This window comes from Danio rerio, chromosome 4, assembly GCF_052040795.2.
Source record: "Danio rerio strain M-AB ecotype USA chromosome 4, GRCz13ab, whole genome shotgun sequence".
NCBI lineage: Eukaryota > Metazoa > Chordata > Actinopteri > Cypriniformes > Danionidae > Danio > Danio rerio.
The window spans coordinates 78158010-78181836 of record NC_141024.2 but is presented as its reverse complement, the minus strand read 5'-3'; the positions used below and the strand labels follow the sequence as shown (position 1 = coordinate 78181836).

Sequence of the window (23827 nt, the reverse complement as noted above, 5' to 3'; positions counted from 1 at the left end):
CACTACACTTCCTAATCTGCAATTGCCTCTCTGAATATCACACTAACTGTACAAAAATAAAATAAAAATTGCTAATACTACTAATACTTCCCTTCTTAGACTTTACAGACCTGAAACTTGCCTATAGCACTTATTCATTGTTGCTCTTAGTTGTGAAAATTGCTTCCTTGTCCTCATTTGTAAGTCACTTTGGATAAAAGCGTCTGCTAAATGACTAAATGTAAATGTCAATAAAAATAAAGCATGTGCAGTATAAGTTGGCAGTTCATTCCACTATGGTGACCCCAGATTAATAAAGGGACTGAGCTTTAAAGAAAATGAATAAATATATATGAGTAATATCACACGAGGAGCAGTGCGATGTGGCCTTCTATCTGTTTTTGTATTTCTGTTTGTTGTTATGGCCTGTTGTTATTGCAATAAAAAAAATAAATGAATACATTTTTTTTAAAGTGCAATGTGGCTGTATATCAGCAGTGGTGGAAGGCATGTGTAATAGTGTACGCTAGGCACTCGAAAACGATTGTCTCTCTACCTGTTGTTTCAATCCCCTGACAACTTTGCTCATCTTCAGAGCTCCTTCATCTGTCATAGACAGCAAGAGTCTCGAGATGCTCAAAGCCCAGAAAAGGAACCAAAAACTATGTCAAAACATGTGACTTGTGACTTTAGTGGTTAAATTGTAATCAAGTTCCAAGAACATTTTGTGTGCAATAAAATGTGGAAAAAAGTTTTTTGTCTCTGTATTCTTTTAATTTGCATTCAGCAGAAGAGGCTCAAACAGGTTTGGAACAAGTAGAGGATGAGTAAATAACAGAATTGTGATTTTTGTGAACTGCCCCTTTATTGCTTCTGTAAGTTAAGGTAAATTAAATATTATTACTGAAGATATTGCTAAACAATGGCAGGAAACGTTGAACACAGATAATAAGAGACAACAATTTATGTGGAAAAAAGGAAACTATATAGGCCTATGAAGATGTAGAAATAGAAAAGAAGAGGTCATAATTATGAGGATGAGATTTGGACTCAGATATTAATATGAAAGTAATGTGTTAGACATATACAAATCATCATAAAGTGGATTAAAAAAGTTAAGAAAATATTTAGATTTAAGGTTTGTGTGTGAGAGAGCAGATATAGTGTAAAGTGAAAACTATGGGAGAAATGTACCAATAAGTCATGACTGCACCTGGAAGTGGCAAAAAAGCTAAACAAAAAAGACTTTTATTTTGGCGTTGCGTGTGACGTCATCAGGCGGCGCCGCTTCAGCGCTGTAATTTAACAGGAGAAAGGTTTGTTTGAAAACGTTTACACAAAAATAAACCGATTTAAAGTTAAAGTTCTGAAGTTTTAGGGTTTTATACGATGCTATGTTCCTGCTTTTGGAAATATTATTTTAACCCTTTATACAACTATTATAGTATTTTTGTAGTACTATTTATTCTCAGTAACCGAAGGCTGTTGTTTGAATTAACAGAGAAGTGTGTAATAAGTGTTTTAATGAAACGTTTCACCAGATTTCTTTTTGTTAATTACTCTCATATAAAGAAAACATTGAAGCAAGTGTTGAATAGAAGTTATTTTGTTTCTGTTCATTGATTTATTAATTTTAAACAGGATTAAGTGTCCAAACGCAGAGAAAAACTCCTGCTGAAGCGACTCTCCACACTGTTATAAAGATGGCGTTTATTAAAGAGGAGAGTGAAGATGTGAAGATTGAAGAAACATTCACAGTCAAAAGGGAAGATCTGCTGGAACAAACAGGTTAATTTTCATTCTTAAACACCAACTCAGTCATTTGATCTTCATTCAGATATATTTTAATAATAAGAATACTAAATTAAATCCATCTTGCAGCCCTGAGTGTGCTGCCTTGTTCTCCTAAACGCACATAAGCATTCATTAAAAGACAGGAATGAGTTTTTTTTTATTATTTTTTTTTATACTTGTTCTCGTGTTTTTTGTCATTCATTTTATGTATTATTAGTCCCCATTTTCTCTACCTTCTCAAGTTTATTGCTTTTCTTGTTCTCCTGCTGTTGGTAAAGCATCCTTGAGCACTGGCGCTATATAAAATAGACAAAAACAATAAATTAAAAAAGTTTAACTGAGCTGAAAATATTTGACCTACAGTATTCTCATAGAAGATATCTGCTATTACAGTGATAGTGTTGGCTTAGTACTTTCCATTTGCATATGTCACGTTGATCACAATTCCCTTTTTTCATCAACTTCTTTATGGGTGTAATTTTTGTTACTAGTTCTCACAGATAGTTTCTAAGTTAGAATTTTATCATTATTATAATAACTAAATATCAGGGCTATTGAGTTTAACAGGGTTTCTGTGGGGTCTTAAATTCTAAAATCTAAATTTTAGGCCATAAAAAGTCTTTAAATTTTTATTAAAAAAGGCCATTTTAACTCTATCATAATGGTTTAATTATTTTTCTTACAATAACATTTGTTTAAATGTGCTTCATGTATTCACTGCTCAGGACACTGACCTGGAAAGTTTGTTGTGGATAGATTTAGCTTATTATAGTTTTTAAAACTTTTAAAACATTTGTTCATTTTTTTATTTTAAAGAAAGTTTATTTTGGAAAACAGTGTGTGGATACAAGTAAAGCTTGCTTGTTTTTACACAATATTTAAAATATTTTGCTAAGAAATGTGTAAATATTGTATTATTAAATGTTTTAAATGATTATTATTTTTTGATAGGGCAAACAAAAATATTTTTCACCTGGCCCATTTGAAAAATTCTTTAGCCTTTAGCCCTTTATGAGTCTAAAAATTCAATCATAACGATCTTAAAAAAATGTCTTTAAAAGTCTTACATTTTGCTTGGTGAAACCTGAAAGACCCTGGTTAAAAGTATGTCAAAAAATGTTAATTTCTCTTTGTTTGCCAAATTGTGTATTGTGGCAAAAATTGTAAATAAGAGCAATTGCACACTGGATAATTGTTTTCTTTGGTGTCAAATCAGTAAAATTGGTTTTGCCCCATTAAGTTGTTTAAATAATGTTTTATCACAAAAGGATTACTGTATTTGGAAAATGGAGCTCATCAATACTTTTATCAGATCTTAAAACACACAGACATAAAGAATCAGCTTATGCCTCTAAACTTTGATGAGTTTTTTTTCCCCTACAGTGCATGCTGGGAACTATTTATGAATGTTTTATGATTGTCTTAACATGCTCTGCAGCCAAAAAATAAAAAAACTCTAACCACTGTTGAGATAGATATGCTGATTATTGATGTCTGTGTCTCTAAAGTGATTCAGATGCTCAATGTGTTTTAATATAACACCACAGCTGAGGTCCATTCTCTTGAAAAACACTGAATTTGGTTTCTGATATGATAAACCATCAAATACACATAATTTGCACAGTAAAACATAATCTCTTATTGTTCTTTTCAAGAGTAAGAATCAATACATGGTCAGTCAACCTGATCATATTTGCTCACTATACACTTGTCATGGCAAGCAAAAAAATTGAACATTAAATTTCATCAAAGAGTCCAAGTAAACCAACCACTTTTCTCCACGAAGGTGAAATCAGGGGAAAAAAATAAGTTTTTTTTTTTTTTTTTGTAAAATGTAAATAACTAAAACAGTTCATTCTGAATAAATCTCATATGGACTTCTGTTTCTCCTTATTAACAGCAGGTGTTCAAAATCAGTGCTCAATCAACACTTAATTAACCCCATCATTGTCTCATTAACTTTATCTCTGCTGCTGAGTAAATTTTTCTCTATTTAGAGAGGGAGCAAATATTCTCTGAACAGAGTAAATTTTACTCTGAGGATTTTGCTGTGAATTAATAAATCGGTTGATGGAAATGTCATGATGTACATAACTTTTGAAATAAAGGCATAAAAACATGCGCATAACTGAGTTGGATAAACTTTTTATTCAATAAAAAAGCTAAACCTACCTAAACTACTCAGGCACTTTTGCTGAACAAATTCCAGTATGAACATTGAAAAAAGGTTTGTTACATGAGATCATATGATATGGCAGCTCGATTATGGGAAAAATTATAATCAAGATTATTTTGGTCATAATTGTAATCACAATTATTCAAAACAATTATCAGTTGAAGTCAAAATTATTCACCCTCCAGTACAATTTTTTTGTATAAAAATCTTTCCCAAATGATGTTTAACAAATTCAGGAATTTTTCACAGTATTTCATATAACATTTTTTTTCTTCTGGAGAAAGGCTTATTTGTTTTATTTCAGCTAGAATAAAAGCAGTTTTTAATATTTTAAAACCTATTTTGAACGTCAATATTATGAGCCCCCTTAAGCAATATATATTTTTGATTGTCTGCAGAAGAAACTACTGTTATACAAGGACTTGCCTTAATACCCTAATTAAGCCTTTGAATGTCACTTTAAGCTGAATGCATGTATCTTGAAAAACATCTAGTAAAATAAAATGTACTGTCATCATAGCAAAGATAAAAGGAATCTGTTATTAGAGATGAGTTATTAAATCTTTTATGTTTAAAAATAGGTTGAAAATAAATCTTAACATTAAACGGAAATTGGTCGGAAAGGGTCGCTAATAATTCAGAAGGGCTAATAATTCGGATTTTATCTGTATATATGCACAGTTATTTTCCTCCTTGTAAATGAGGAAAGGAAAATAAATGTAATAGAATAAAAATATGAAACAAACTTTAAGCATCTTCACTGTAAGAAAAAAACTTCAGCCACAAAAGTCCTGCAGTCAAGAGCAGTGAGGGATTTTCTCAGGCGGCAGCAGGAATATCGCACGCTGTCACTTTAGGAATAGTGCTGCTCTGATATGGTTTCTCTTTCGCCTGTCTTTTGATTCTCAGCTTGTTTGTTTATTACACAAATGAGGGTTAATATGAATAATCACTAAACACCACGCTCTGACACAAATGTGCATGTATTTGACCATTAAAGCGCTCGCATTAAGATGGCGTTAGATGTGTGTGCTCTACTCGTCTCTGAGGCTAAGCGCGTACACACACAGAAGCATGCTCACTTAGGATATAATAACCCCTGAGCGTTCAATGTAGGATTGGAAAGGCTGCCAAACCTCATAAAAGTTTTTTTTGTAGAGCCTCAGATGGTGTAATTAAAGTGCTCGAGTTTAAGATGTAATAACACTTGTAATATCTAATGTTTGTTTGATGGCGGGTTTGTTTTATTGCACCTGAGAAGAATCTGGCGTTTGGCCAATAAAGAAGAATAGTCAAGGATTTCTACGTGATTAAATAACAGGTACACTCTTCTGGCACTATACCAAAAATTGAGGTCAAAGGATTAGGATTAATATTTTTATTACATTTAAATGAAAATGATCTAAAAATATTGGTCCAAAATCTATGTAATCTAGGGCATCCGCAGAACATATGACTCAGATCTGCTGGCTCCAAACCACATCTGGAGCAAGATGAATCTGACCCTGGATACATTTTTGCCAGCTTGTTCCCAGATAGGTGAAGCCTATAAAGCACCTTAAACACCATGTCTAATACATACAGAAGATGAGTGTACCACTTCTATGGCATATTGCCAGGCTGTATCTGATATTTCAAATCCCTGTTAGTCTTCCCATTTTTGCTTTATATGATTTAGGGAATGGGAGGCAGTTCTTTGGATCTCTTCATATAACATGGACATCATACCCCTTTGATATGGGTTTATGTTTACCAATTCATCTATCCAGCATGCTTCTGGTTGGTTCAGTGAAGGAGAGAAGTCTTTTTTTTAACAAAACTACGGACCCCAAGGTACCTAAAAAATTAGACTGGGTAATCTCAATGTCTGTTCTTAACTGTTGAAATGAGATAAATATGCCATCTTTAACAGGCCCTTAACAAAGTTAACTCCCTTCCTAGACCATCATTGGAATGCTGAATCTATAAGAGAGGGAGGGAATAACGGATTTAACAAAATGGGAGCAGAAGACAATGCTTGTTTATTATTAAAGTGAGGTCTGAATTGTGACCATTTTCTGAGTGATCCATTAATAACTGGGTTTTTTGTAGAATTTTGTTTACTCACTGGAATCGAAGCACAAAGTAGTGAACATAAAGACACTGGATTAGACGTGTGCTGTTCCATCAGTAGCCAAAGTGGGGCCTCATCATTACAAATGTTGGAAAGCCAGAACAGTGTTTTTATAATCAGTTTGTATATATTGGCCGTCCAATAATAGAATATATGCCGAAGCATGCTAATAGGACTTTTAATTTGCCAGAAACCTGGGTTAAGCTCTTCCGGTAAACTGTATGCCAATGTAAAACACTGTATTTTTAATGGCTATGCCATATAAATTGTTTCGATGAAGTGTATTTTTTTTTTTTTTTTTTGCTTGTAGCAAGGATGAACACAAAAGTCTTTTAACAGAGGGCTGTTCAAAGCCTAAAAAATACACACATTGTTGAAAACCCTGCGAATCCAGACCTTATCTATTAAAGGGTCACGAAACACCAAAACACATTTTTTGAGCTGTTGACAGTCGTATATGTGTCCCACACTGCTAAAAACACTATTAGGACACCTATATTTCACCAAAAAGTGTAAATTGGTTGTTTTTGCGTTATTTTAAGCAAATTCGTACTTCCTGTTTGAAACTAATTTTTGAAGCTGCGTCACGGTCATGACATAATAGTGTGTATTCCAGCGTGCAGACTGGGCGTCTGTGCCTGAGTGAGTCTTATTACGTCTTACAGTTTGTTGCATTAATGCATGAGTAAGGCTTGGGTCAAACCAATCAGCGCACTCTATTGTGCAACTTCATTAATATTCATTACTATCACCGTGTTTTCAGGACAAAGACGCCACGTTGTGTTGGCAAAACAAGCGTGAAGTGTTGCTTTTATAGTTTGCTGCAGTTAAGTTTCGTTTTCATTTTCTCTCTGTGAGAGCTCAGACTCACGTGTGGATTACAGTGTACGCGACGCGCGACAACAATAACTTACGTGTCTAAGGAGGATTATTGTTTACCTGAGAGCTGTTCTCATCTGCAAACGCTGAGATCCGGATTCGCTTGTAGTCTTCTCTTCATAAAGACGCGGCTCTAGTTGCTGGTGATTGTCCTGTCTCTACAGATTTGGTAAGTGAGCGACCAGTGCTCTTTGTTTATTCAGTTTGTTCGTATCTAATAAACTATTGCACAGAGTGTAAACACGTTAGCACCACAACCAAACTTTAACCTCGTGTAGGGTTTTTACCGCATTTAGTGACCGGAATAACACGCGCGGCTTTCTGACACTACCTGTCGTGTGCATCTAAGTTTCTGGGAAATGCAGAGGGTTTTTTCTCTCATTCGCCGTGCGGTATAAAACATTGCATGAAAAATACACGCTTAGAGCAGCTCCTCGAATCAAATATCTCGTGTGTCGCGAGGGGCATGAATGAATTCCCTGAATGAAAGAGCCAAACTGCAGTTAAAGTCCACCATTTAATAATTTGGCTAATAATTCGACTACAGATGTCCATGTAGGTTAAACACCATCACATTCTCCTGTATGTATGTGTGTGTGTGTGTGTGTGTGTGTATTTTGACTCTGAAACTCGCGCGTGCCCAAATCGACACTCCCACACCCTCCCACTTTAGTTCCTCCGACACTCCCCCCTAAACAGAGCTGGACACGCCCACTTTTCTGACTTTTTCCAAAGAAGAGGTGTGAAAACACCCTGCTGAAACGAGGGGGTTTCATGGCCCTTTACTGATTAAGCATGGACATTTAAAGGACTAGTTATCCTTGCGCTTATGCGTCCACAACTTCACATTATACAAAATGTGTGCAGTGTACGTTACCTTATGGAGTCACTCTCTTGGCATTGCATATTGGGGATGCATAAAACCCTGGTATGTGCGATTCTTTCTTATTTAAAAGTCCTGTCCTCAATCCGCTGGTCAGGTAATCAAAATGTCGGCAACTTGATGTTTAACTATGGGTGGGTCGCGGGTAGATAAGATCAATAGCCATAATTACGCAACGCATACTCTCATTTTAAAAATCACGCGACCATCATCTCACAATGTTTAATAATAAACAATCCTATTTTTTATTAAAACAAAAGGGATTTAGCACTGACCAGCCAATTGCAGAGAAACAAGCAACCATTGCGGCAACTGTAGCTAGGACTTTTTCCAAAGCTCAGCTCTTCTTTTTTGCACTTGATTATAATTACTTGATTAAATACAGCACTGAAATTAACAGGCATAAATGTTTTTGAGCGAAAAAGTCTTTTTGTAGGATATCTGTAAATGCAATCAGAGCCAAAGTTGTGTCGCCTAATAATTATATAAATTCGAATAAAATGAAAGCCAAAATAAACAATTCATTGCATTTTTCGTTTGATAAAAGTATACAGAAATGAATAAAACAAAAAACAACGGATATCTAGTTTGTATCATTGTGCTTTAATATTAATAAAAATATGCTTAGTCCATTTAAGCTTAACGGCTATATATGCCGCCAATAGACAGGCCTTTAAAAAAATTATTATTTCACTGTGTACTGGATTATTATTGATATTTTACAATAAAAACTAAATGTAGCATGTCTCCCTGTCATTAAAAACATGCAATTCATAACACACTAGAGCTGTTGGCCTATATGCAGTGTGTAATCTTTCAGGGCGGTGTTGGTTACTGCACACCACCTTATTAAACTCCCATACCTCTGAGGGAGATTATGTTACCCGGTTTTAAAAATAAAAGGCATTTTAAAATAAGAACAAGTAACAAATAAGTCCCGTGGACTTTAGCACCTGTTATCTTACCAGTGCATGTAGAGTGTATAGCGCTCTTGTAGCGCATCTCATGTGCCAGTTGGTGTGAGAAAGAGAGTGCGTGCGTAAAGAGCTCAAAGCCGACATATAACCAAAAGCAAGATCATATTGTTATAAATATTCCATTAACAATACTTATCGAAATATTTATACATTTACATGGTGTTTATTGAGATTGTGTGATCTGTATAGGCTGTCTGATCTAAACAGAAGCCAGCCTGATTTCATCCGATCAGCGCGGTTCAAACGAAGATCAGTGGTTTTTACGTGCTTTGGTGGTTTGGCAGGTTTTTACATCCTCCATACATGTTGAGAGATCGAGTTAATCGACTTGATAAGGGAATATGTCTTGACAATCCACAAAGACGTGACTTAGTAAAGCGTGGAGTCATGTAGGATTTTACTTGTTGCATTAGTCTGAAAGTAAATCGCTTCGTCAGGCAGTGGTGAAGTAGAGTACTTGCACCAGCTATTCGATGCATGCCCACAACTTTATGCATTGGGTTAAAATAGGCTGTCCAGTCTTTGTGTTCTGTCCGTCACTACCAGACTTAAAACCCAGACAGACAGTCAGGTAATAGAGAGTGAACCAAATCGCACTGGTGCAATTATAATGCATCTAATGTTTATATTGTGTATATATATATATATATATATATATATATATATATATATATATATATATATATATATATTATTTTAAAAAATCTCGATTTAATTAAAAATTAAATTGTCTTACAACGTAAATTCGAATTAATCTAAAAAATCGCTTAGCCTTAGGAACAACACTAGCTCGGCATATATCCTATAGTAAAATAAATTTGGCATTGTAAATCCACCCTCTTCCTTCTTTCCAAGAATTCCTTTCTTATGTGAGGAAATTTCTTATCCAAGAGAAATGTAGAAATACAATTATTCAACGCCTTGAAAAATGACTTGAGATTAAAAACAGGCACGGTCTAAAATAGAAACAGAAATCTTGGTAGTATTGTCATTTTAATGGAATTGATCTTCCCAGCCAAAGATAAAGAAAGAGTTGACCACCGCGTCATGTCTCGTTTAGCTTTGTCTGAAGTTGTTTTAAAATTATTATTGAACAAATCCTTATATTTAAATGTCACACTCACTCCCAGATATACCAATGTATCAAGACTTACTGAAAATGGAAAGGATTGGAAGGACATTTGCTGTGCTCTATCATTGATGGCAGGGCCGGAGTGGGACTCCTTTTCAGCCCTGAAGTTTCAAGCCTCACACCGGCCCACCTCAGTTCACGACTGACTATATTAAAACAAGGTCATTTCCAATGCAGTTTATAATTACACTATCACATCTTTTTTTGAGAAAACAGCTGCTTTATAGCTTCAAATGTTCAACAACCCTAACAGTATTATATGTCTTAACAATAATAAAAAAATAATAATAACATACTCAGACGAGGATCAAACCCGGATTGGCAGCGTCATAATCTAACGTGCTATCCACTGTACCACAACAGTTGTATGTTGTAGAGTGACTCATCTGAGTTCTATCATCATTAACCTGCAGGCTGGTTATATATATAAAGAGCAGAGCTGTGGTAAAATAATGAAAAAGAAGACTGTGATCAAGTAAATAAATAAATTAATTTAAAAAGTGTGGCTGCTAAAAGCAACAGATTCTGGAGCTAGGGACACTGGCCCTCGCGGCCAAAAACGAACCGGCCATCCGGGAATTCTCCCGGTCCTCCCGATTAGCCAATCCGGGCCTGATTGATAGGGAAAAGGAGACACTTTGCTAGATTGACTTTATCCGGAAACATTTCCAAATTCTGAAATGATTGTAAAAGCTTTTGGAATACAAGTATCTGGACTTGACAGAAAAAGATGATGATCATCCGCATATAGCAGGAGCTTATGTTCTTGTCCCTCTCTGAAAATTCATTGCAAGCCATCTGAGTTCCTTAATACAGTTTCAAGAGGTTCCATGGCAATGTCAAAGAGCAGAGGGGACAGAGGGCAGCCCTGTCTCATTCCCCTAGAGAGTGGAAAGCATTTAGAAATTATGTTATTTGTTTGAATGGATGCTTGGGGCCTGGAATATAACATTTTAACCCAGGAACAGAATCCAGGGCCAAAGCCAGATTTTTTTAAGCGTTGTAAATGAATAGATATACTCTATTCTTTTAAATGTCTTATGGACATATAAAGAAAATGTTGTTATTTTTAGTTATTGGTATTATTTTTAGGTGAATAAATAATATTTAATAAATGACAAAGGTTGTAAGATAATTGTCTCCCAACTATAAAACCAGTTTGATCTGACAGATTTTTCTTTCTCATGACAATTTTACTTTCTCATGACAATCTAATTGCCAGCACTTCAGCCATGATCGCAGCAGAGTTAGCTGATCAAACGATAAGATAAGGGGAGTGAATCCGAGAAGAGATTCAGCACTACCTTGCACAACAGGGGTGTAAGCTTGGCAAAGAAATTTCTCATAAAACTCGACTGGGAAGCCATCAGGGCCTGGTGCTTTTCCGGTATTCAATTTTTTGATTGCATTTTTGATTTCAGACGGTGTTATAGTTCCTTTAATGCCAACTTATCTGAATTGTTGAGGGATGGTAATTCTGAATAATTAAAAAAGCTCTTAATTTGTTCAGTTTCGTTTACCTCAGATAACTGCAAAGAGTTTCATAGAAGCTTTTAAATTGATCATCAATTCCCTGTTGATCAGTAATAATACTGCATAATCCTTACTAACTGCTGCTATGAAACCAGCTGCTGAGGATTGTTTCAGTTGGTAACACAATAACCTGCCAGCTCATTTCCCATGTTCATAATGAATCTAGCATGATTTTACGTGGAGATCCTCTGCATTTTTATCTGTTAAGGAGTCATATTCTTCTAGCAGAATAAGTCTTTCTAATGGAGCTTTTCGGAAGGTGATGTTTAGGGGAGCTGATCGATTGTATTAATTTTATTCATAATCTCTGTAAACTGTTTTGACTTTCTTTTATTTGCACTAGCTTAAAATGAAATAATCTGTCCTCTTATATATGCTTTGAGTACCTCATAGGATGCGATAACTTATCTCTGGGGATTTATTTGTCTCAAAGAAGAAATCAATTTGAGGATCAATAAATTTTACAAAATTGTTGTCTGCCAAGAGTCTCGAGTTAAACCGCCATGTACGTTGGGGGATTACAGTGCCTGGAAAACAGCTTTAGTGAGACTGAACAATGGTCTAAATTAACAATACTACCATAATCTACTTCTGACATTAGGGGAAGTAACTGTTTGTCCAGGAGAAAATGGTCAATCCTGGAATAAGTTTGGTGCACTGGTAAATAGAAGGAAATTTGCTCGGAAGATTAATATTTAAATCTCCAGGGCCCGGTTTTTCAAAAGTAATCCACTAGGATTTTGGATAAGGGATTGGATCAAATCTTGAAAATGGGTTTTTCAAAAGAAAAAACGGATTACCTGATCGGATTAGATCACGTAATCTAATCTTGGTTTTGATCTGGATCAAACCTTTACTTTGGGTTTTTCAGACCTTTTTTTTTAGGATTTGGATCACTTTGATCCAAAAACCTGGATTAAACTGATCCCATTAGAAGGGTGGATTTAGTGTGGATTTTATGCCCAAAATGTAATGAAAACTTTAAAAATGTATTAAATAATACTATTTTTGGATCATGCAGTATCTTACGAGATATACTATTTATTCATAAGGTTTTAATTTTATTTTTTCATCTGTCAGGCTATAGTGATTATTGGCTTTATCATATAGGCTATCAGTATAGGCCTACAGCAAACAGCTGTCAAAATTGACACTTTATTCTGTCACTAATTGATATATATATATATATATATATATATATATATATATATATATATATATATATATATATATATATATACACATCACAATGGAAAATATTTTTGTTTTTAGAATATTTATTAGTGATGCATGCAATGACTACCGAATAACAAAAAAATGCAAAGAATGGCAATCGCTGATTTTTTTAAATCACTTTCAACAATTGCAAAAAGAGACTGAAAGGGCAGAAGCACAGCTTCGTCTGGCAGAGAAACAACTGACTCTAACCTAACTGCAGCAAACCAAGGCCAATGACTTGAGATTCGCCTCCTAAAGGCTACGCTCAGACAAGCTACTCTCTCCATATCAGATGAGGAAGTCTGAAATTATTGTGGAGTTTTTGACATTAAGTCTTTTTTTGATTTACATCTATATTTGAAACTTATTATAAATATCCTCAATGTACAGTGTTGTAGGTCTCAGATGAGTGAACTGCTGAAATAGGATGGGGTGGGGTTTTTCTTGTTTTTATTATTTATTATTATTATTATTTTAATAATTATTAAATTATTTTTAGTTTTCATTTCAAATAAAAATAAAGTTATATTGGCCCCACGCTGGCTATTCTACTTGTCGCTCTTTACATATCTATAGTTCTACATTGTGATGTCCTATCCTGTTTGAGCACTGGTTATCCAGATTTAGTGATCCTGAAAAGTTCCTATCCGGATCAGATCGATCCAATCCGATGTTGTTTTGAAAAACTGGCTCAAAAAGTAAGCTGGATTACGTGATTAAGGATCACAAAAACAGAATTACTAAATCCGGATAAATTTTATCCAAATTAAACGTTTTGAAAAACCGACCCAAGAGTCACATACAAAATATGCCTGAAGGAAGGAGTTGATAAATTGTGCTTGCCAACTTTATGTATTACTCGAAGAGCTAGAGCGGTCCAAAATAGGGTGCAAAACACAATTTAAATCGCCTCCTAAAATTAAATTGTGTGTAAAGACTAGGCAAAATTGAAAATAAATCACTGAAAAATTTTACATTGTCCCAATTAGGAGCATACACATTGGCCAGGACCACAGACATGTTAAAAGTTTAGATTATATATTTGCCATTTTTATCCAACACATTTGACTCCATAACAAACTACTTTCTTATGTGTGAGTACAGCAACATCCCTACTTTTACTATTGAAGTTAGAATAATATATCTTTGTGTATAGCCTCCTCTATTAAGTTTAGAATAGTCTTTTTTCAACAGATGTGTCTACTGTAAATATACAATATCAAATTTTAACTAATTAAGATATGCGAACACCTTGTTTCATTTCACTGGGTGATTTAGCCCCTGCACATTCCAACTGGTAAAGTTTGTCTTTACTCCATTCATTTTATGGAGGGCTGTCGAAAACATTTATCAGGAGTATCCGAAAGGTCTGTGGGTTTTGTATGTAGGGGGATGTGTGGGGGAGAGAAAGGAGAGGGAAAAAGAAGAAAAAAAGGGCTGATTGTAAATACACTTATAAACACGAAACAAGACAATATTGAAACCTTGCGTGTAAACTTGCACACACTTCCAGCTACTCCCACTCTTAACTAGCTTACCATGTGGGACCTCACATTCAAAACAATTTGCACAGTTCTTGATGTTTTACTACAAAGCTACCCTATTATTGACTAAATATACTTAAGAACTAGAAATAACAACAATAAACATGCAATAGTGGTAATTTAAAAGTTAACCGTAGAGTGACATTAACATTTGTATTGTCTTTGACAGCCCAGTGTACTGGCGTGATTGCCTTCATTTCAATAGCTTTCTTCAAAATATTCTCTTTTTTGGAAAAGTAGTGGCATTTAATTACGAAGGTGCGTGGCGGTTCCTTGTCGTCCACTGGTTTGCTGCGTAGAGTGCGGTGTGCCCGGTCCAGAAGTAAAGTCTTCTCCAGGTTCAGGGTATCTTTCAGGAAGCCGCCTACAAATTCCGTCACGCGTCTGCTGTGTGCTCCACAGCATTGCATAACTCTGCCCGAAGCTGGTCAGTTTAATTCCAAAGTTCATTTGACTGTGCAATGGCCTTTTCTTCAATTTAAGCAATCAAATCGCCCTTTAGTGAATCAATAGCTTGACGGACCGCGCCGTTATCACTCGCCGGAGCTTTCTTAAGCCTGGTTTATACTTCTGCGTCAGGAGACCGGCGTAACCCACGGCGCATGCAACGCGCGTAGCTGTGCATTTATACTTCTGCGCGCTGTCTCTGTTAGTCTGCATTAACACTTCCGAAACGCTAGTTGGCAGTGAGGTGTAAATGTTTCTCTGTGTCGAGTTTCTTCTCTGCTTTTTTGCGTTTCCTGAACACTTCCGGGATGTAAAAGTGGCTCAAACTCGCTCATTTTGAGGCAGGAACCGGCGGACGTGCAACAACTTTAACTATGAGGTAAACACAAAACAAAACTTTCCATCCGGTGCTCCTTCACGGGACTCCACAGCTTGTAAACAATCACTCGCGCCATTCGCGCGGCTCTCGGTCCCGCCCAGACTCGTCAACGCTACCAAGCCGACCAATCACAGAGCTTACGCTACGCGTCGTTGCGACGTGTAGTTACATTTGTTGAGAGGTGCACGTCAGTGACGGCCACGGCGAAGGGCTATGCGTCAGCGCCGTAGCATATGCCGGCGTTTGACGCAGAAGTATAAATCAGCCTTTAGATACAGCTTGCTCTTCAGGGTTAGCATTAGCATAAAGGCTAGTAGCGGATTTACAGCTAGACTCCGACACTTATAAACACTTATTTTCCAGTATAGGTAGGTTTAAGGTAATAGTATTTAGGATGAAAGCAATATAAAACGAAATTAAGTTTCACATGAGGACCTCAGCAGTTTGCGTCTTTACATGGCGCAGCTCTAACTGGAAGTCCAAAACAAACAATATAACAACAATCACAATGAAAAACAAAACACTCAGCACTTATAACTCAAATGAAAGTGAAAGGAAAAAACGCAAATGATTCAGGCCAGCAGATTTGTCACATTTGAAAATGGGGAAAAAATAATGAATAATATTAGTACAAGGAAAAACAAACAAGAGAAATAAAATGAGAATTTGGGGAAAGAAAAAAAAACCTTTTGCTTCTAACCCATGAAGTTAAGGGGACAATGGAAATGCGAGGGGAATGGTGAATGTGGAGGTTTGGGTGTGAAGGTTAAGGGCGTCTACGACCCCAGCCGCTGAGTAGGCTACTGACTTCATGCCAGTGAGATGAATCGGTAAGATGATTTTGTTCCAGACACACTGCTCTGAACTCTTTGGTGATGCACTCATTCACAGACATCACAAGCACTTCAGTAACAAGACACAGTGTTTCTCACACCCAGTCGTTAAGTTTTTCACTGCTCGTCTCAACCCGGTTTCTCTACTCGTTTCCCCGCACTGCAACATTTCAGTTAACTTCTCTTTATTACGCACACCACATAATGCTGTTCTCTTTAACTCTCCTCCTCTTCCTTTATTCTCTGACCCATTTCCTCTTTGCCATCCCATGGGTGGAGACCAATTAAACAATGTTGACTGTCGTCAAAGAAAACACCAACAATCATAAATGCATGATTATATACTGTCATGGCTTTGCAATCCTTAAAATTTTGTTATAATCGAGGCCAATGGAAAAAAAACAGCCATGAATATAAAGAAAAGGGAGTAAATTTGCCCAGAGTGTGGTGATTTTTTTTATATTTCAAAGTATTTTCCCAGAAAATGTCAAAATAAGATGTCTCCAAATATCAGTCCGTTTGCTGAAACTCAGAGAAAGTTTTGGCCAAATTAAGCCTCAAAATCACCCCAGAATGGATGAAAATAACCCAACAGCACACAAGGGGAAAAGTGCACATTCCAGCCTTTATGCAGATGCTGTACAGATATGTCTCATGTCTGCGAGGCAAATATTCAGCTGTTTGGTCAGCTGTTACCCCAGAACGTTTTTTCTGATGCATTAACCAGTCAGGCACAGAATTAACAAGTATTCTCTGTCTGCTTAACACATAAAAAAAAAAAAAACATTTTGTTGTAATTGTAAATATTTACGAATAAAAATAGGCCATTTACAGCTTTCAAATCTGTCTAATTAACATGACCGAAATGACTTTTATGATTAATTATGTCAGGAAGTCTGAAAACTGTTTCAATTTACTATAACTTCTATGTTAAGTGGCTTTGACATAATTTACATAGTAAAAGCACAAGATAAATAAAGATGAATTGAATTGATTCTGCTGAAATGTGTACATGTTAATGGACCAAGCAAAATATGATTTGATTTATTCCAAATTCAATGTGCATCAAAATTACAGTGTGTGTAGCCAATGTTTCCAGTGTCTTTTCACTTTTCAGCTTTTGATGAGAATTTTAAGACTTAATGTGTGAGGGAGCCGTAGGTGAAGACATGGAGGCGGATTGAATCCAAAAGCTGGAGGTTTATTAAACAAACAACTAGCATCAAACAAAGGCAGAATCGTGATCATGAACCGGGCAACAACAAGCAAACAAAAAGGCAGTCCGAAAAGGCAAACAAGGCAGAGTCCAAAATCCAAAAACAGTGGTCAAAAAGAGCAGGCAAAAAGGTCATAACACAATGGCAGAAATAGCAGTAGGAAAACGCTTAGTAGGCAGTGAAACTGGCAATACTTCGCAATGAACACACAAAAGCAGTGTGCTTAAATATGGTGGCTACCAGGAAGTACCACAGAGGAAGTACCCAGTCAATATTCAGGAGAGAGCTCCCTCTGGTGGGCGGATGAATGGTAAGCTGCCATATTCGTTACAGAATCCCCCCCTCTATGAACACCTCCTGGTGTTCTTCTCATAGGTCTACCCCTTGGACGTGGTGCAGGGCGATCTGAATGTCGCTGGTGAAAAGGCAGGGAAATTACAACGTTTTTGTTAGGCAATTGTTAATACAGTAAGTTGACCACTGAGTGAGTTCACCATGGTTCCATGAAATGATAGGATCATGAACGGCCAACCAAGGATGGCCCAATATCATTTGGTACTTGCATGAAGGGACTACATAGAAGGTGATGGCTTCTTTGTGAAATAGTCCAATTTGGAGAGACACTGGTGCAGTGGTAGCAGTAATTCCAGAACCAATAGGGCCATTGTCTATTGTGTTTATGTTGATTACTGGGACACAGGGAGTTGTAGGAATCTTGAGTTTGTCCGTGAGTTCTTGATTGATGATGTTAACCACTGATCCAGAGTCTACTAATGCTGAAATACATTGAACAGCAGTATCAAATTCAATTCTGCATTCCAAAAGAAAATTTTGGCGATGGGAAATTTCAATGGTACTCACATGATATTGTGGAGCATGGTTCTTCTTGGTCTTGAGAGGGCATGCAGCATTTTGGTGATTTTCACCTCCACAATAGTAGCATAGATTCTCCCGCTGCCGTCGTTCTCTCTCGTTGGAGGAGATGCGGGTAGAGGCAATCTGCATGGGTTCTGGGGCATCATGACTTGTCATGGCAGGTTCAGATTTGATTTGTAAAACCCGGCGTGAGCGTGGAGTGTTGCGCATAAGATTGTCTATTTTAATGGCTAAAGTGATAAGCTCATTAAAAGACAGATCAACTGCTTTGCATGCTAATTCAGCTTGTAATTGTGCATTCAGTCCTCGTTTAAATACAGCCTTGAGAGCCACATCATTCCAACCGCTTTGTGCAGCTAGTGTTCGAAAGTCAATAGCATAATCTGCAGCAGTGCGGTTTCCCTGTTTGAGATCTAGTAATTGTTCAAAAATGTCTTGTCCTCCTTCAGGATAACCAAAAACTTCATTGAGTTGAGAAATAAAATGGTTAAACGAAGACTGTACATGTAAATCACTCTCCCAAACAGCTGAGGCCCAGTCTAAAGCTCGTCCGGTTAATAAGGACATCATTACAGCACATTTCTTAGTATCATGAGTATAGGTTTCAGGCTGACTAGTAAAAAAGACTTTACATTGACGAATGAAGCCACGACAAAGTTCTGGCGAACCATCAAATTTATCAGGTAATGCTAGTCTTACCGGTGAGCTTTGAGGAGCAGGGAGAGAATGGATGAACTGTGTGAGACGGTCGTTGGCCTCCTTTAGATGCATCAACTGTTCCTGATACCCAGATAGCATTTCGCTTTTATAATTGAAAGCTGCTTGTAAATTAGAAACCTCCGCTGGATTGATGTTAGGCGAAGTATTCTGTGAGGGAGCCGTAGGTGAAGACATGGAGGCGGATTGAATCCAAAAGCTGGAGGTTTATTAAACAAACAACTAGCATCAAACAAAGGCAGAATCGTGATCATGAACCAGGCAACAACAAGCAAACAAAAAGGCAGTCCGAAAAGGCAAACAAGGCAGAGTCCAAAATCCAAAAACAGTGGTCAAAAAGAGCAGGAAAAAGGTCATAAAACAATGGCAGAAATAGCAGTAGGAAACCGCTTAGTAGGCAGTGAAACTGGCAATACTTCGCAATGAACACACAAAGGCAGTGTGCTTATATATGGTGGCTACCAGGAAGTACCACAGAGAAAGTACCCAGTCAATATTCGGGAGAGAGCTCCCTCTGGTGGGCGGATGAATGGTAAGCTGCCATATTCGTTACAGAATGAAAACTAATGTTTTATTTATTTCTTTCAGACCTAATTAAAGAGAATGAGGAGAGTAAAGAGGAGGAACATCATGTCAAAATTGAGGAAAAAACTCATTTACAGACTGATGGTATTTTAAAAAGGAGAGACAAGAATCATTTTACCTGCACTCAGTGTGGAAAGAGTTTCACCCAATCATCATCCCTTAATCAACACACGAGGATCCACACTGGAGAGAAACCATTCACATGCACTGACTGTGGGAAGAGATTCAGCAGATCATGGCACCTTAATCAACACACGAGGATCCACACTGGAGAGAAACCATTCACATGCACTGATTGTGGGAAGAGTTTCAGCAGATCATGGCAGCTTAATCAACACATGATGATCCACACTGGTGAGAAACCATTCACATGCATTCAGTGTGGGAAGAGTTTCAGCCTATCATGGTCCCTTAATCTACACATGAGGATTCACACTGGAGAGAAACCATTTACATGCACTCAGTGTAGGAAGAGTTTCAGCCAATCATCAAACCTTAATAAACACATGAAGACCCACACTGGTGTGAAACCATTTACATGCACTCAGTGTGGGAAGAGTTTCAGCCAATCATCAGACCTTAAACAACACATGATGATCCACACTGGAGAGAAACCATTTACATGCACTCAGTGTGGGAAGAGTTTCAGCCGCTCATCACACCTAAATGAACACACAATGATCCACATCAGAGAGAAACCATTCACATGCACTCAGTGTGGGAAGCGTTTCAGCCTATCATCATCCCTTAATCTACACACGAGGATTCACACTGGAGAGAAACCATTCACATGCACTCAGTGTAGGAAGAGTTTCAGCCAATCATCAAACCTTAAAAAACACATGAGGATCCACACTGGAGAGAAACCATTTAGATGCACTCAGTGTGGGAAGAGTTTCAGCCAATCATCACACCTTAATAAACACATGATGAGCCACACCATTCAGAGTAACCATTTACTTGCACTTAAGCCGCGGTAACACTGGACTTTTCTCCCCATAGACATCCATTCACAGCAAATTCATTGGTGTTAAATTTCAAGTGTTGTGGTAATTCAGAGTAAAGTGTTAAAATTTTAGAGTTAGATAAAGGTAAAATAACCCTCTCAGCTTTAGAAGCTGATTTGCCTCCTTGTCATACAGAGTAACATGTATCTATCTTGTATTTAGGTAGATAAACCCTTGTATTTGATAAACTAATCAGAGTGTCTGATCTTGCCCTACACCCTCATTCACCTGGCCCTTAAATTAGTCTATTAGTTTAGTCCACTAGGTTTAAGCAAAACCGCAGGTTTGCTTACGTAGTGGAAGGGGCGGAGTTATCGGACGCACATGTTGAATAACTTTATTTATTTTGGATGATGAAAGCAAAATTCTCCTACGAGAGTGATTATAGTGCCTCCCGAATGTTACGGCAGGTATAATTTGATAGTTCGGTTGTTTATTTCACTGATTTGGCAAGCGTCAAACATCATCAGGGAAACGGTTTGAATTTCCATTTAGTAAAAAAAACATTAGTGTGCCATTTGGGATAACACTACATACATATACTATCCAGTTGAGTGTGTAAGTGCATAGTGCATGAGTGTACAGCGTGCCATTTGGCATGCAGCTACAGACATCAAGAATCAGGATATAAACCTCAACCGTGGTTGCTAAAAAGAAAAAAAGCTGCATAGTTCATGCCGCAATGCATGCTGGGTGCCAGCATAGTACAAAGCTCCCAGCATGCATTGCAGCATAAATAAATTATGCAGCTTTATGTTCTTACAATGGGAGACAGATCTATAGATCTACAGATCTTTAGCTCTATGGCTCTAAGGCTATGGAACTCACTTCCAGTAGATCTTAGGAGCAGTGATAGTCTTCACAATTTTAAATAAAGTCTAAAGAATTATCTTTTTAAGCAGGCTTTTACTTAACATTTTTTATCATGTTTTTATTATGTTCTTTTATATTTGCTATTGCGTTTTAACTTGTTTGGTCAATGATTGTTTTTAGTAATGTTTATTTTTTTTGTTTGACTACTGATGCTTATTGTAAGGCGACCTTGGGTGTCTAGATAGGCGCCATCTACAAATAAAATTAATTATTATTACAATCTCTTTCTTTTCCTTTATTTTGTGTTGTTTTTGGGAGGTAATGTTTCAGTAGTGTTTGGTTTTATTCTGGGTTGTTTTTTTAATTGATTTTTATTTATCTTTTATCACATTCTCATTGTGAATGGTGTTTTTAAACCTGTTAATAAGTCATCAGTTGTTGGAGCTTCAACGGTTTAAATTATGTATATTATGTATGACTTACACATAATTAATATGATACTGAATTGGAAAACAAGCAGGAGAAGATGGCTTTGATATCATAAATAATCTCTTCAGACTGACATATTATTTTTCTTTTGGCTTTCTATGCTATATGTATAACTAGTATGATTAACACTAAAGTCTATAGCAGCTAAAATAAAATATATTTTATAGCAAGAAGTTGAAGAGCCTGACTAAAGCAGACTCTGTCCTCCATCATGGTGACTTCAAATGAACAACAGAAATTTCATTAAGAGCTTTTGTTCACATGACCGAAATCAAGTCAAAGGTCAGTAATAGGTGAAGCTCCATGATAAGTTGTTTAATGTGATGAGTTGTTTTAAAGATGTTGAAAAATAACATTTTTTATTGATCATTAGTTTATTTGGAGTTCTTTTTTTCTCTGTTGATTTCATCTTTGGTTTTGGCTTGTGTTTTTCTTTCCAGTGATTCCGCTGTTAACAGTTGTTCATCAATAATTCTCAATCCTCCTTTAATTAGACACTTAATTGTCTCATTAACTTCATTACTGAGTGTTCAGCCCTCTGTAGTGAGGACACTAGTGAGGATTCTGCTCTGGGATTTAAGGCTTAAGTGTGTTCGGATGAAAAATACAGACTATGGGATTTGTTTTTAACAGAAATATTCTGGAAACTGAATTTACGAATGTAAAATGTTGAAAACAGCAGATTACTGGCAACCACAGCTGCTAGTATTTTGACATACATTTAACAGATATTTTACACAATAATTTTGCTAATTAACACTCTGGGTGTTAAAAATTTTAACACTTTCAAAAGTGTTATTTTAACACTTTTATAGTGATTCCAATATAAACATTGAGAGAGTGTTAATTTTAACTCTAAGGTAGTTAAATCTACCAAATCTAAAATTTGCAGTGTGAGTTGGATAAAAAATACAGACTGTGGAATGTTTTTTTAACAGAAGAATTCTGTAAAATGAATTTATGAATGTTAAAAACAGCAGATTACTGGCAACCACAACTGCTGGTATTTTTGCGTAAAATCAAAAAATGAAAAAAAAAAAAAAAAACAGCAAAACGTTTTTTGTGTTCTAAGTCCAAGATGAACTGAGAGTATTTGATGTTATACTGCATCTTCTTTTGTTTAAAGGTAACTGTGTAGTTACTAATGCAGTCAAAATCTGTTTGCTAGTTGCAATCACACATGAACACATTATTGCATCTAAAGACTTTACATTTTTGTGCATGTAGCGGCTACGTGGAGTTACAGCTGAGAGGCTAAACCAGACACATGTTTTGTGACGCAAACATCAAATTTACACAAGGCAAGAAGTCGTTCCAATGTCATCACTCGTTTATTTTCCAATATAAAACATACCTTGATCTTTTGACAGTGTAGACTTTGATTCAGGCTTAAGTTTGATTTCGTTTGAGTTTGTTTGTGTTTGTTTGGTCAACAAAGAGTACCGCGTCCCCGTTCACCCTCTCTCTCTCCTTCCTAAGTTGTGAATGAACAGGTGCCACCTATAAGCGCACTACGTAACCCCAGTGACCCTCCACCACAATCACGTGACACGTTAACCATTTCATGTCTACTACAATCCAGCCCCTAATTATTACATAATAATTACATTAATATGAATAGAGACATGAAAACATTCAAAAGGGAAAATTCTTGATCCTTCTTGCTTCAAGGGAAAACAAAAAGTAAAATGTTCATGTTATATCGTCTTCCGTTTCTTGTAGAAGACAGAGTTTTGTTATTGGTCTGTCGAGACAGCTGTATTTGGTCTTCACTTGTACATGACGGACAAATCCTCTTTTGTCAGGAAAGGTTTGAATTATACGTCCTAGCGGCCATGAGTTCCGAGGTGCTGTGTTGTCAACTAGAAGCACTATGTCTCCTACTTTCAAGTTGCGCTTGACTTTTAACCATTTTTGACGCTCTTGAAGCTGTGTTAGGTACTCCAGTACCCACCTTTTCCAGAACAAGTCTGACATGTACTGTACCTGTCTCCATCGTTTACGAGCATATACTTCGTCCTTCTTAAATTGTCCTGGTGGTAAGGATGGAGAAGTCCTCAGAAGTAGCAGATGATTCGGTGTTAATGCTTCTAAATCCGTTTGGTCAGTGGATGCTTTGGTTATTGGACGACTATTAATAATATAGTAACACAACAAACAGGATGCCAGCTGCCGTTAAAATCTAAAGAAGAAGATGCGCACAGCGCAGACGTCGACGCATATATGTGGTGAGCCA

At 36.6% G+C, this 23827-nt stretch overlaps 3 protein-coding genes and 1 non-coding gene across 9 annotated transcripts in view; 2 read left to right on the top strand and 2 right to left on the bottom strand.

Moving 5' to 3' along the window:
- znf1086 (zinc finger protein 1086) overlaps positions 1-23827 on the bottom strand; it is an 893143-nt gene that overhangs the window by 11621 nt on the left and 857695 nt on the right. The gene's annotated exons all lie outside the window — the stretch shown is intronic.
- si:dkey-220a11.5 overlaps positions 1-23827 on the bottom strand; it is a 765979-nt gene that overhangs the window by 292226 nt on the left and 449926 nt on the right. The gene's annotated exons all lie outside the window — the stretch shown is intronic.
- LOC141381532 (uncharacterized) overlaps positions 1-23827 on the top strand; it is a 400463-nt gene that overhangs the window by 367160 nt on the left and 9476 nt on the right. The window lies entirely within an intron of this gene.
- LOC137491226 (uncharacterized) lies at positions 1256-21382 on the top strand. Of its 2 annotated transcripts, XR_015483415.2 has the most exons (4): positions 1256-1295; positions 1621-1767; positions 19286-20965; positions 21009-21382. XR_015483415.2 is itself a non-coding variant. In XM_087249146.2 (3 exons), exons 2-3 carry the CDS (start codon positions 1683-1685, stop codon positions 20260-20262), a joined length of 1062 nt encoding a protein of 353 aa, XP_087105272.1. In that variant the 5' UTR covers positions 1256-1295; positions 1621-1682; the 3' UTR covers positions 20263-21382. The 2 variants fall into 2 exon arrangements, 1 of the variants encoding a protein (XP_087105272.1); XM_087249146.2 differs by having other exon boundaries at positions 19286-21382.

Coding starts and splice junctions, on each gene's coding strand:
- LOC137491226 (XM_087249146.2), top strand. CDS start 1,683: ATGGCGTTTATTAAAGAGGAGAGTGAAGATGTGAAGATTGAAGAAACA. Junction 1,768..19,285: donor AGATCTGCTGGAACAAACAG/GTTAATTTTCAT, acceptor TATTTCTTTCAG/ACCTAATTAAAGAGAATGAG.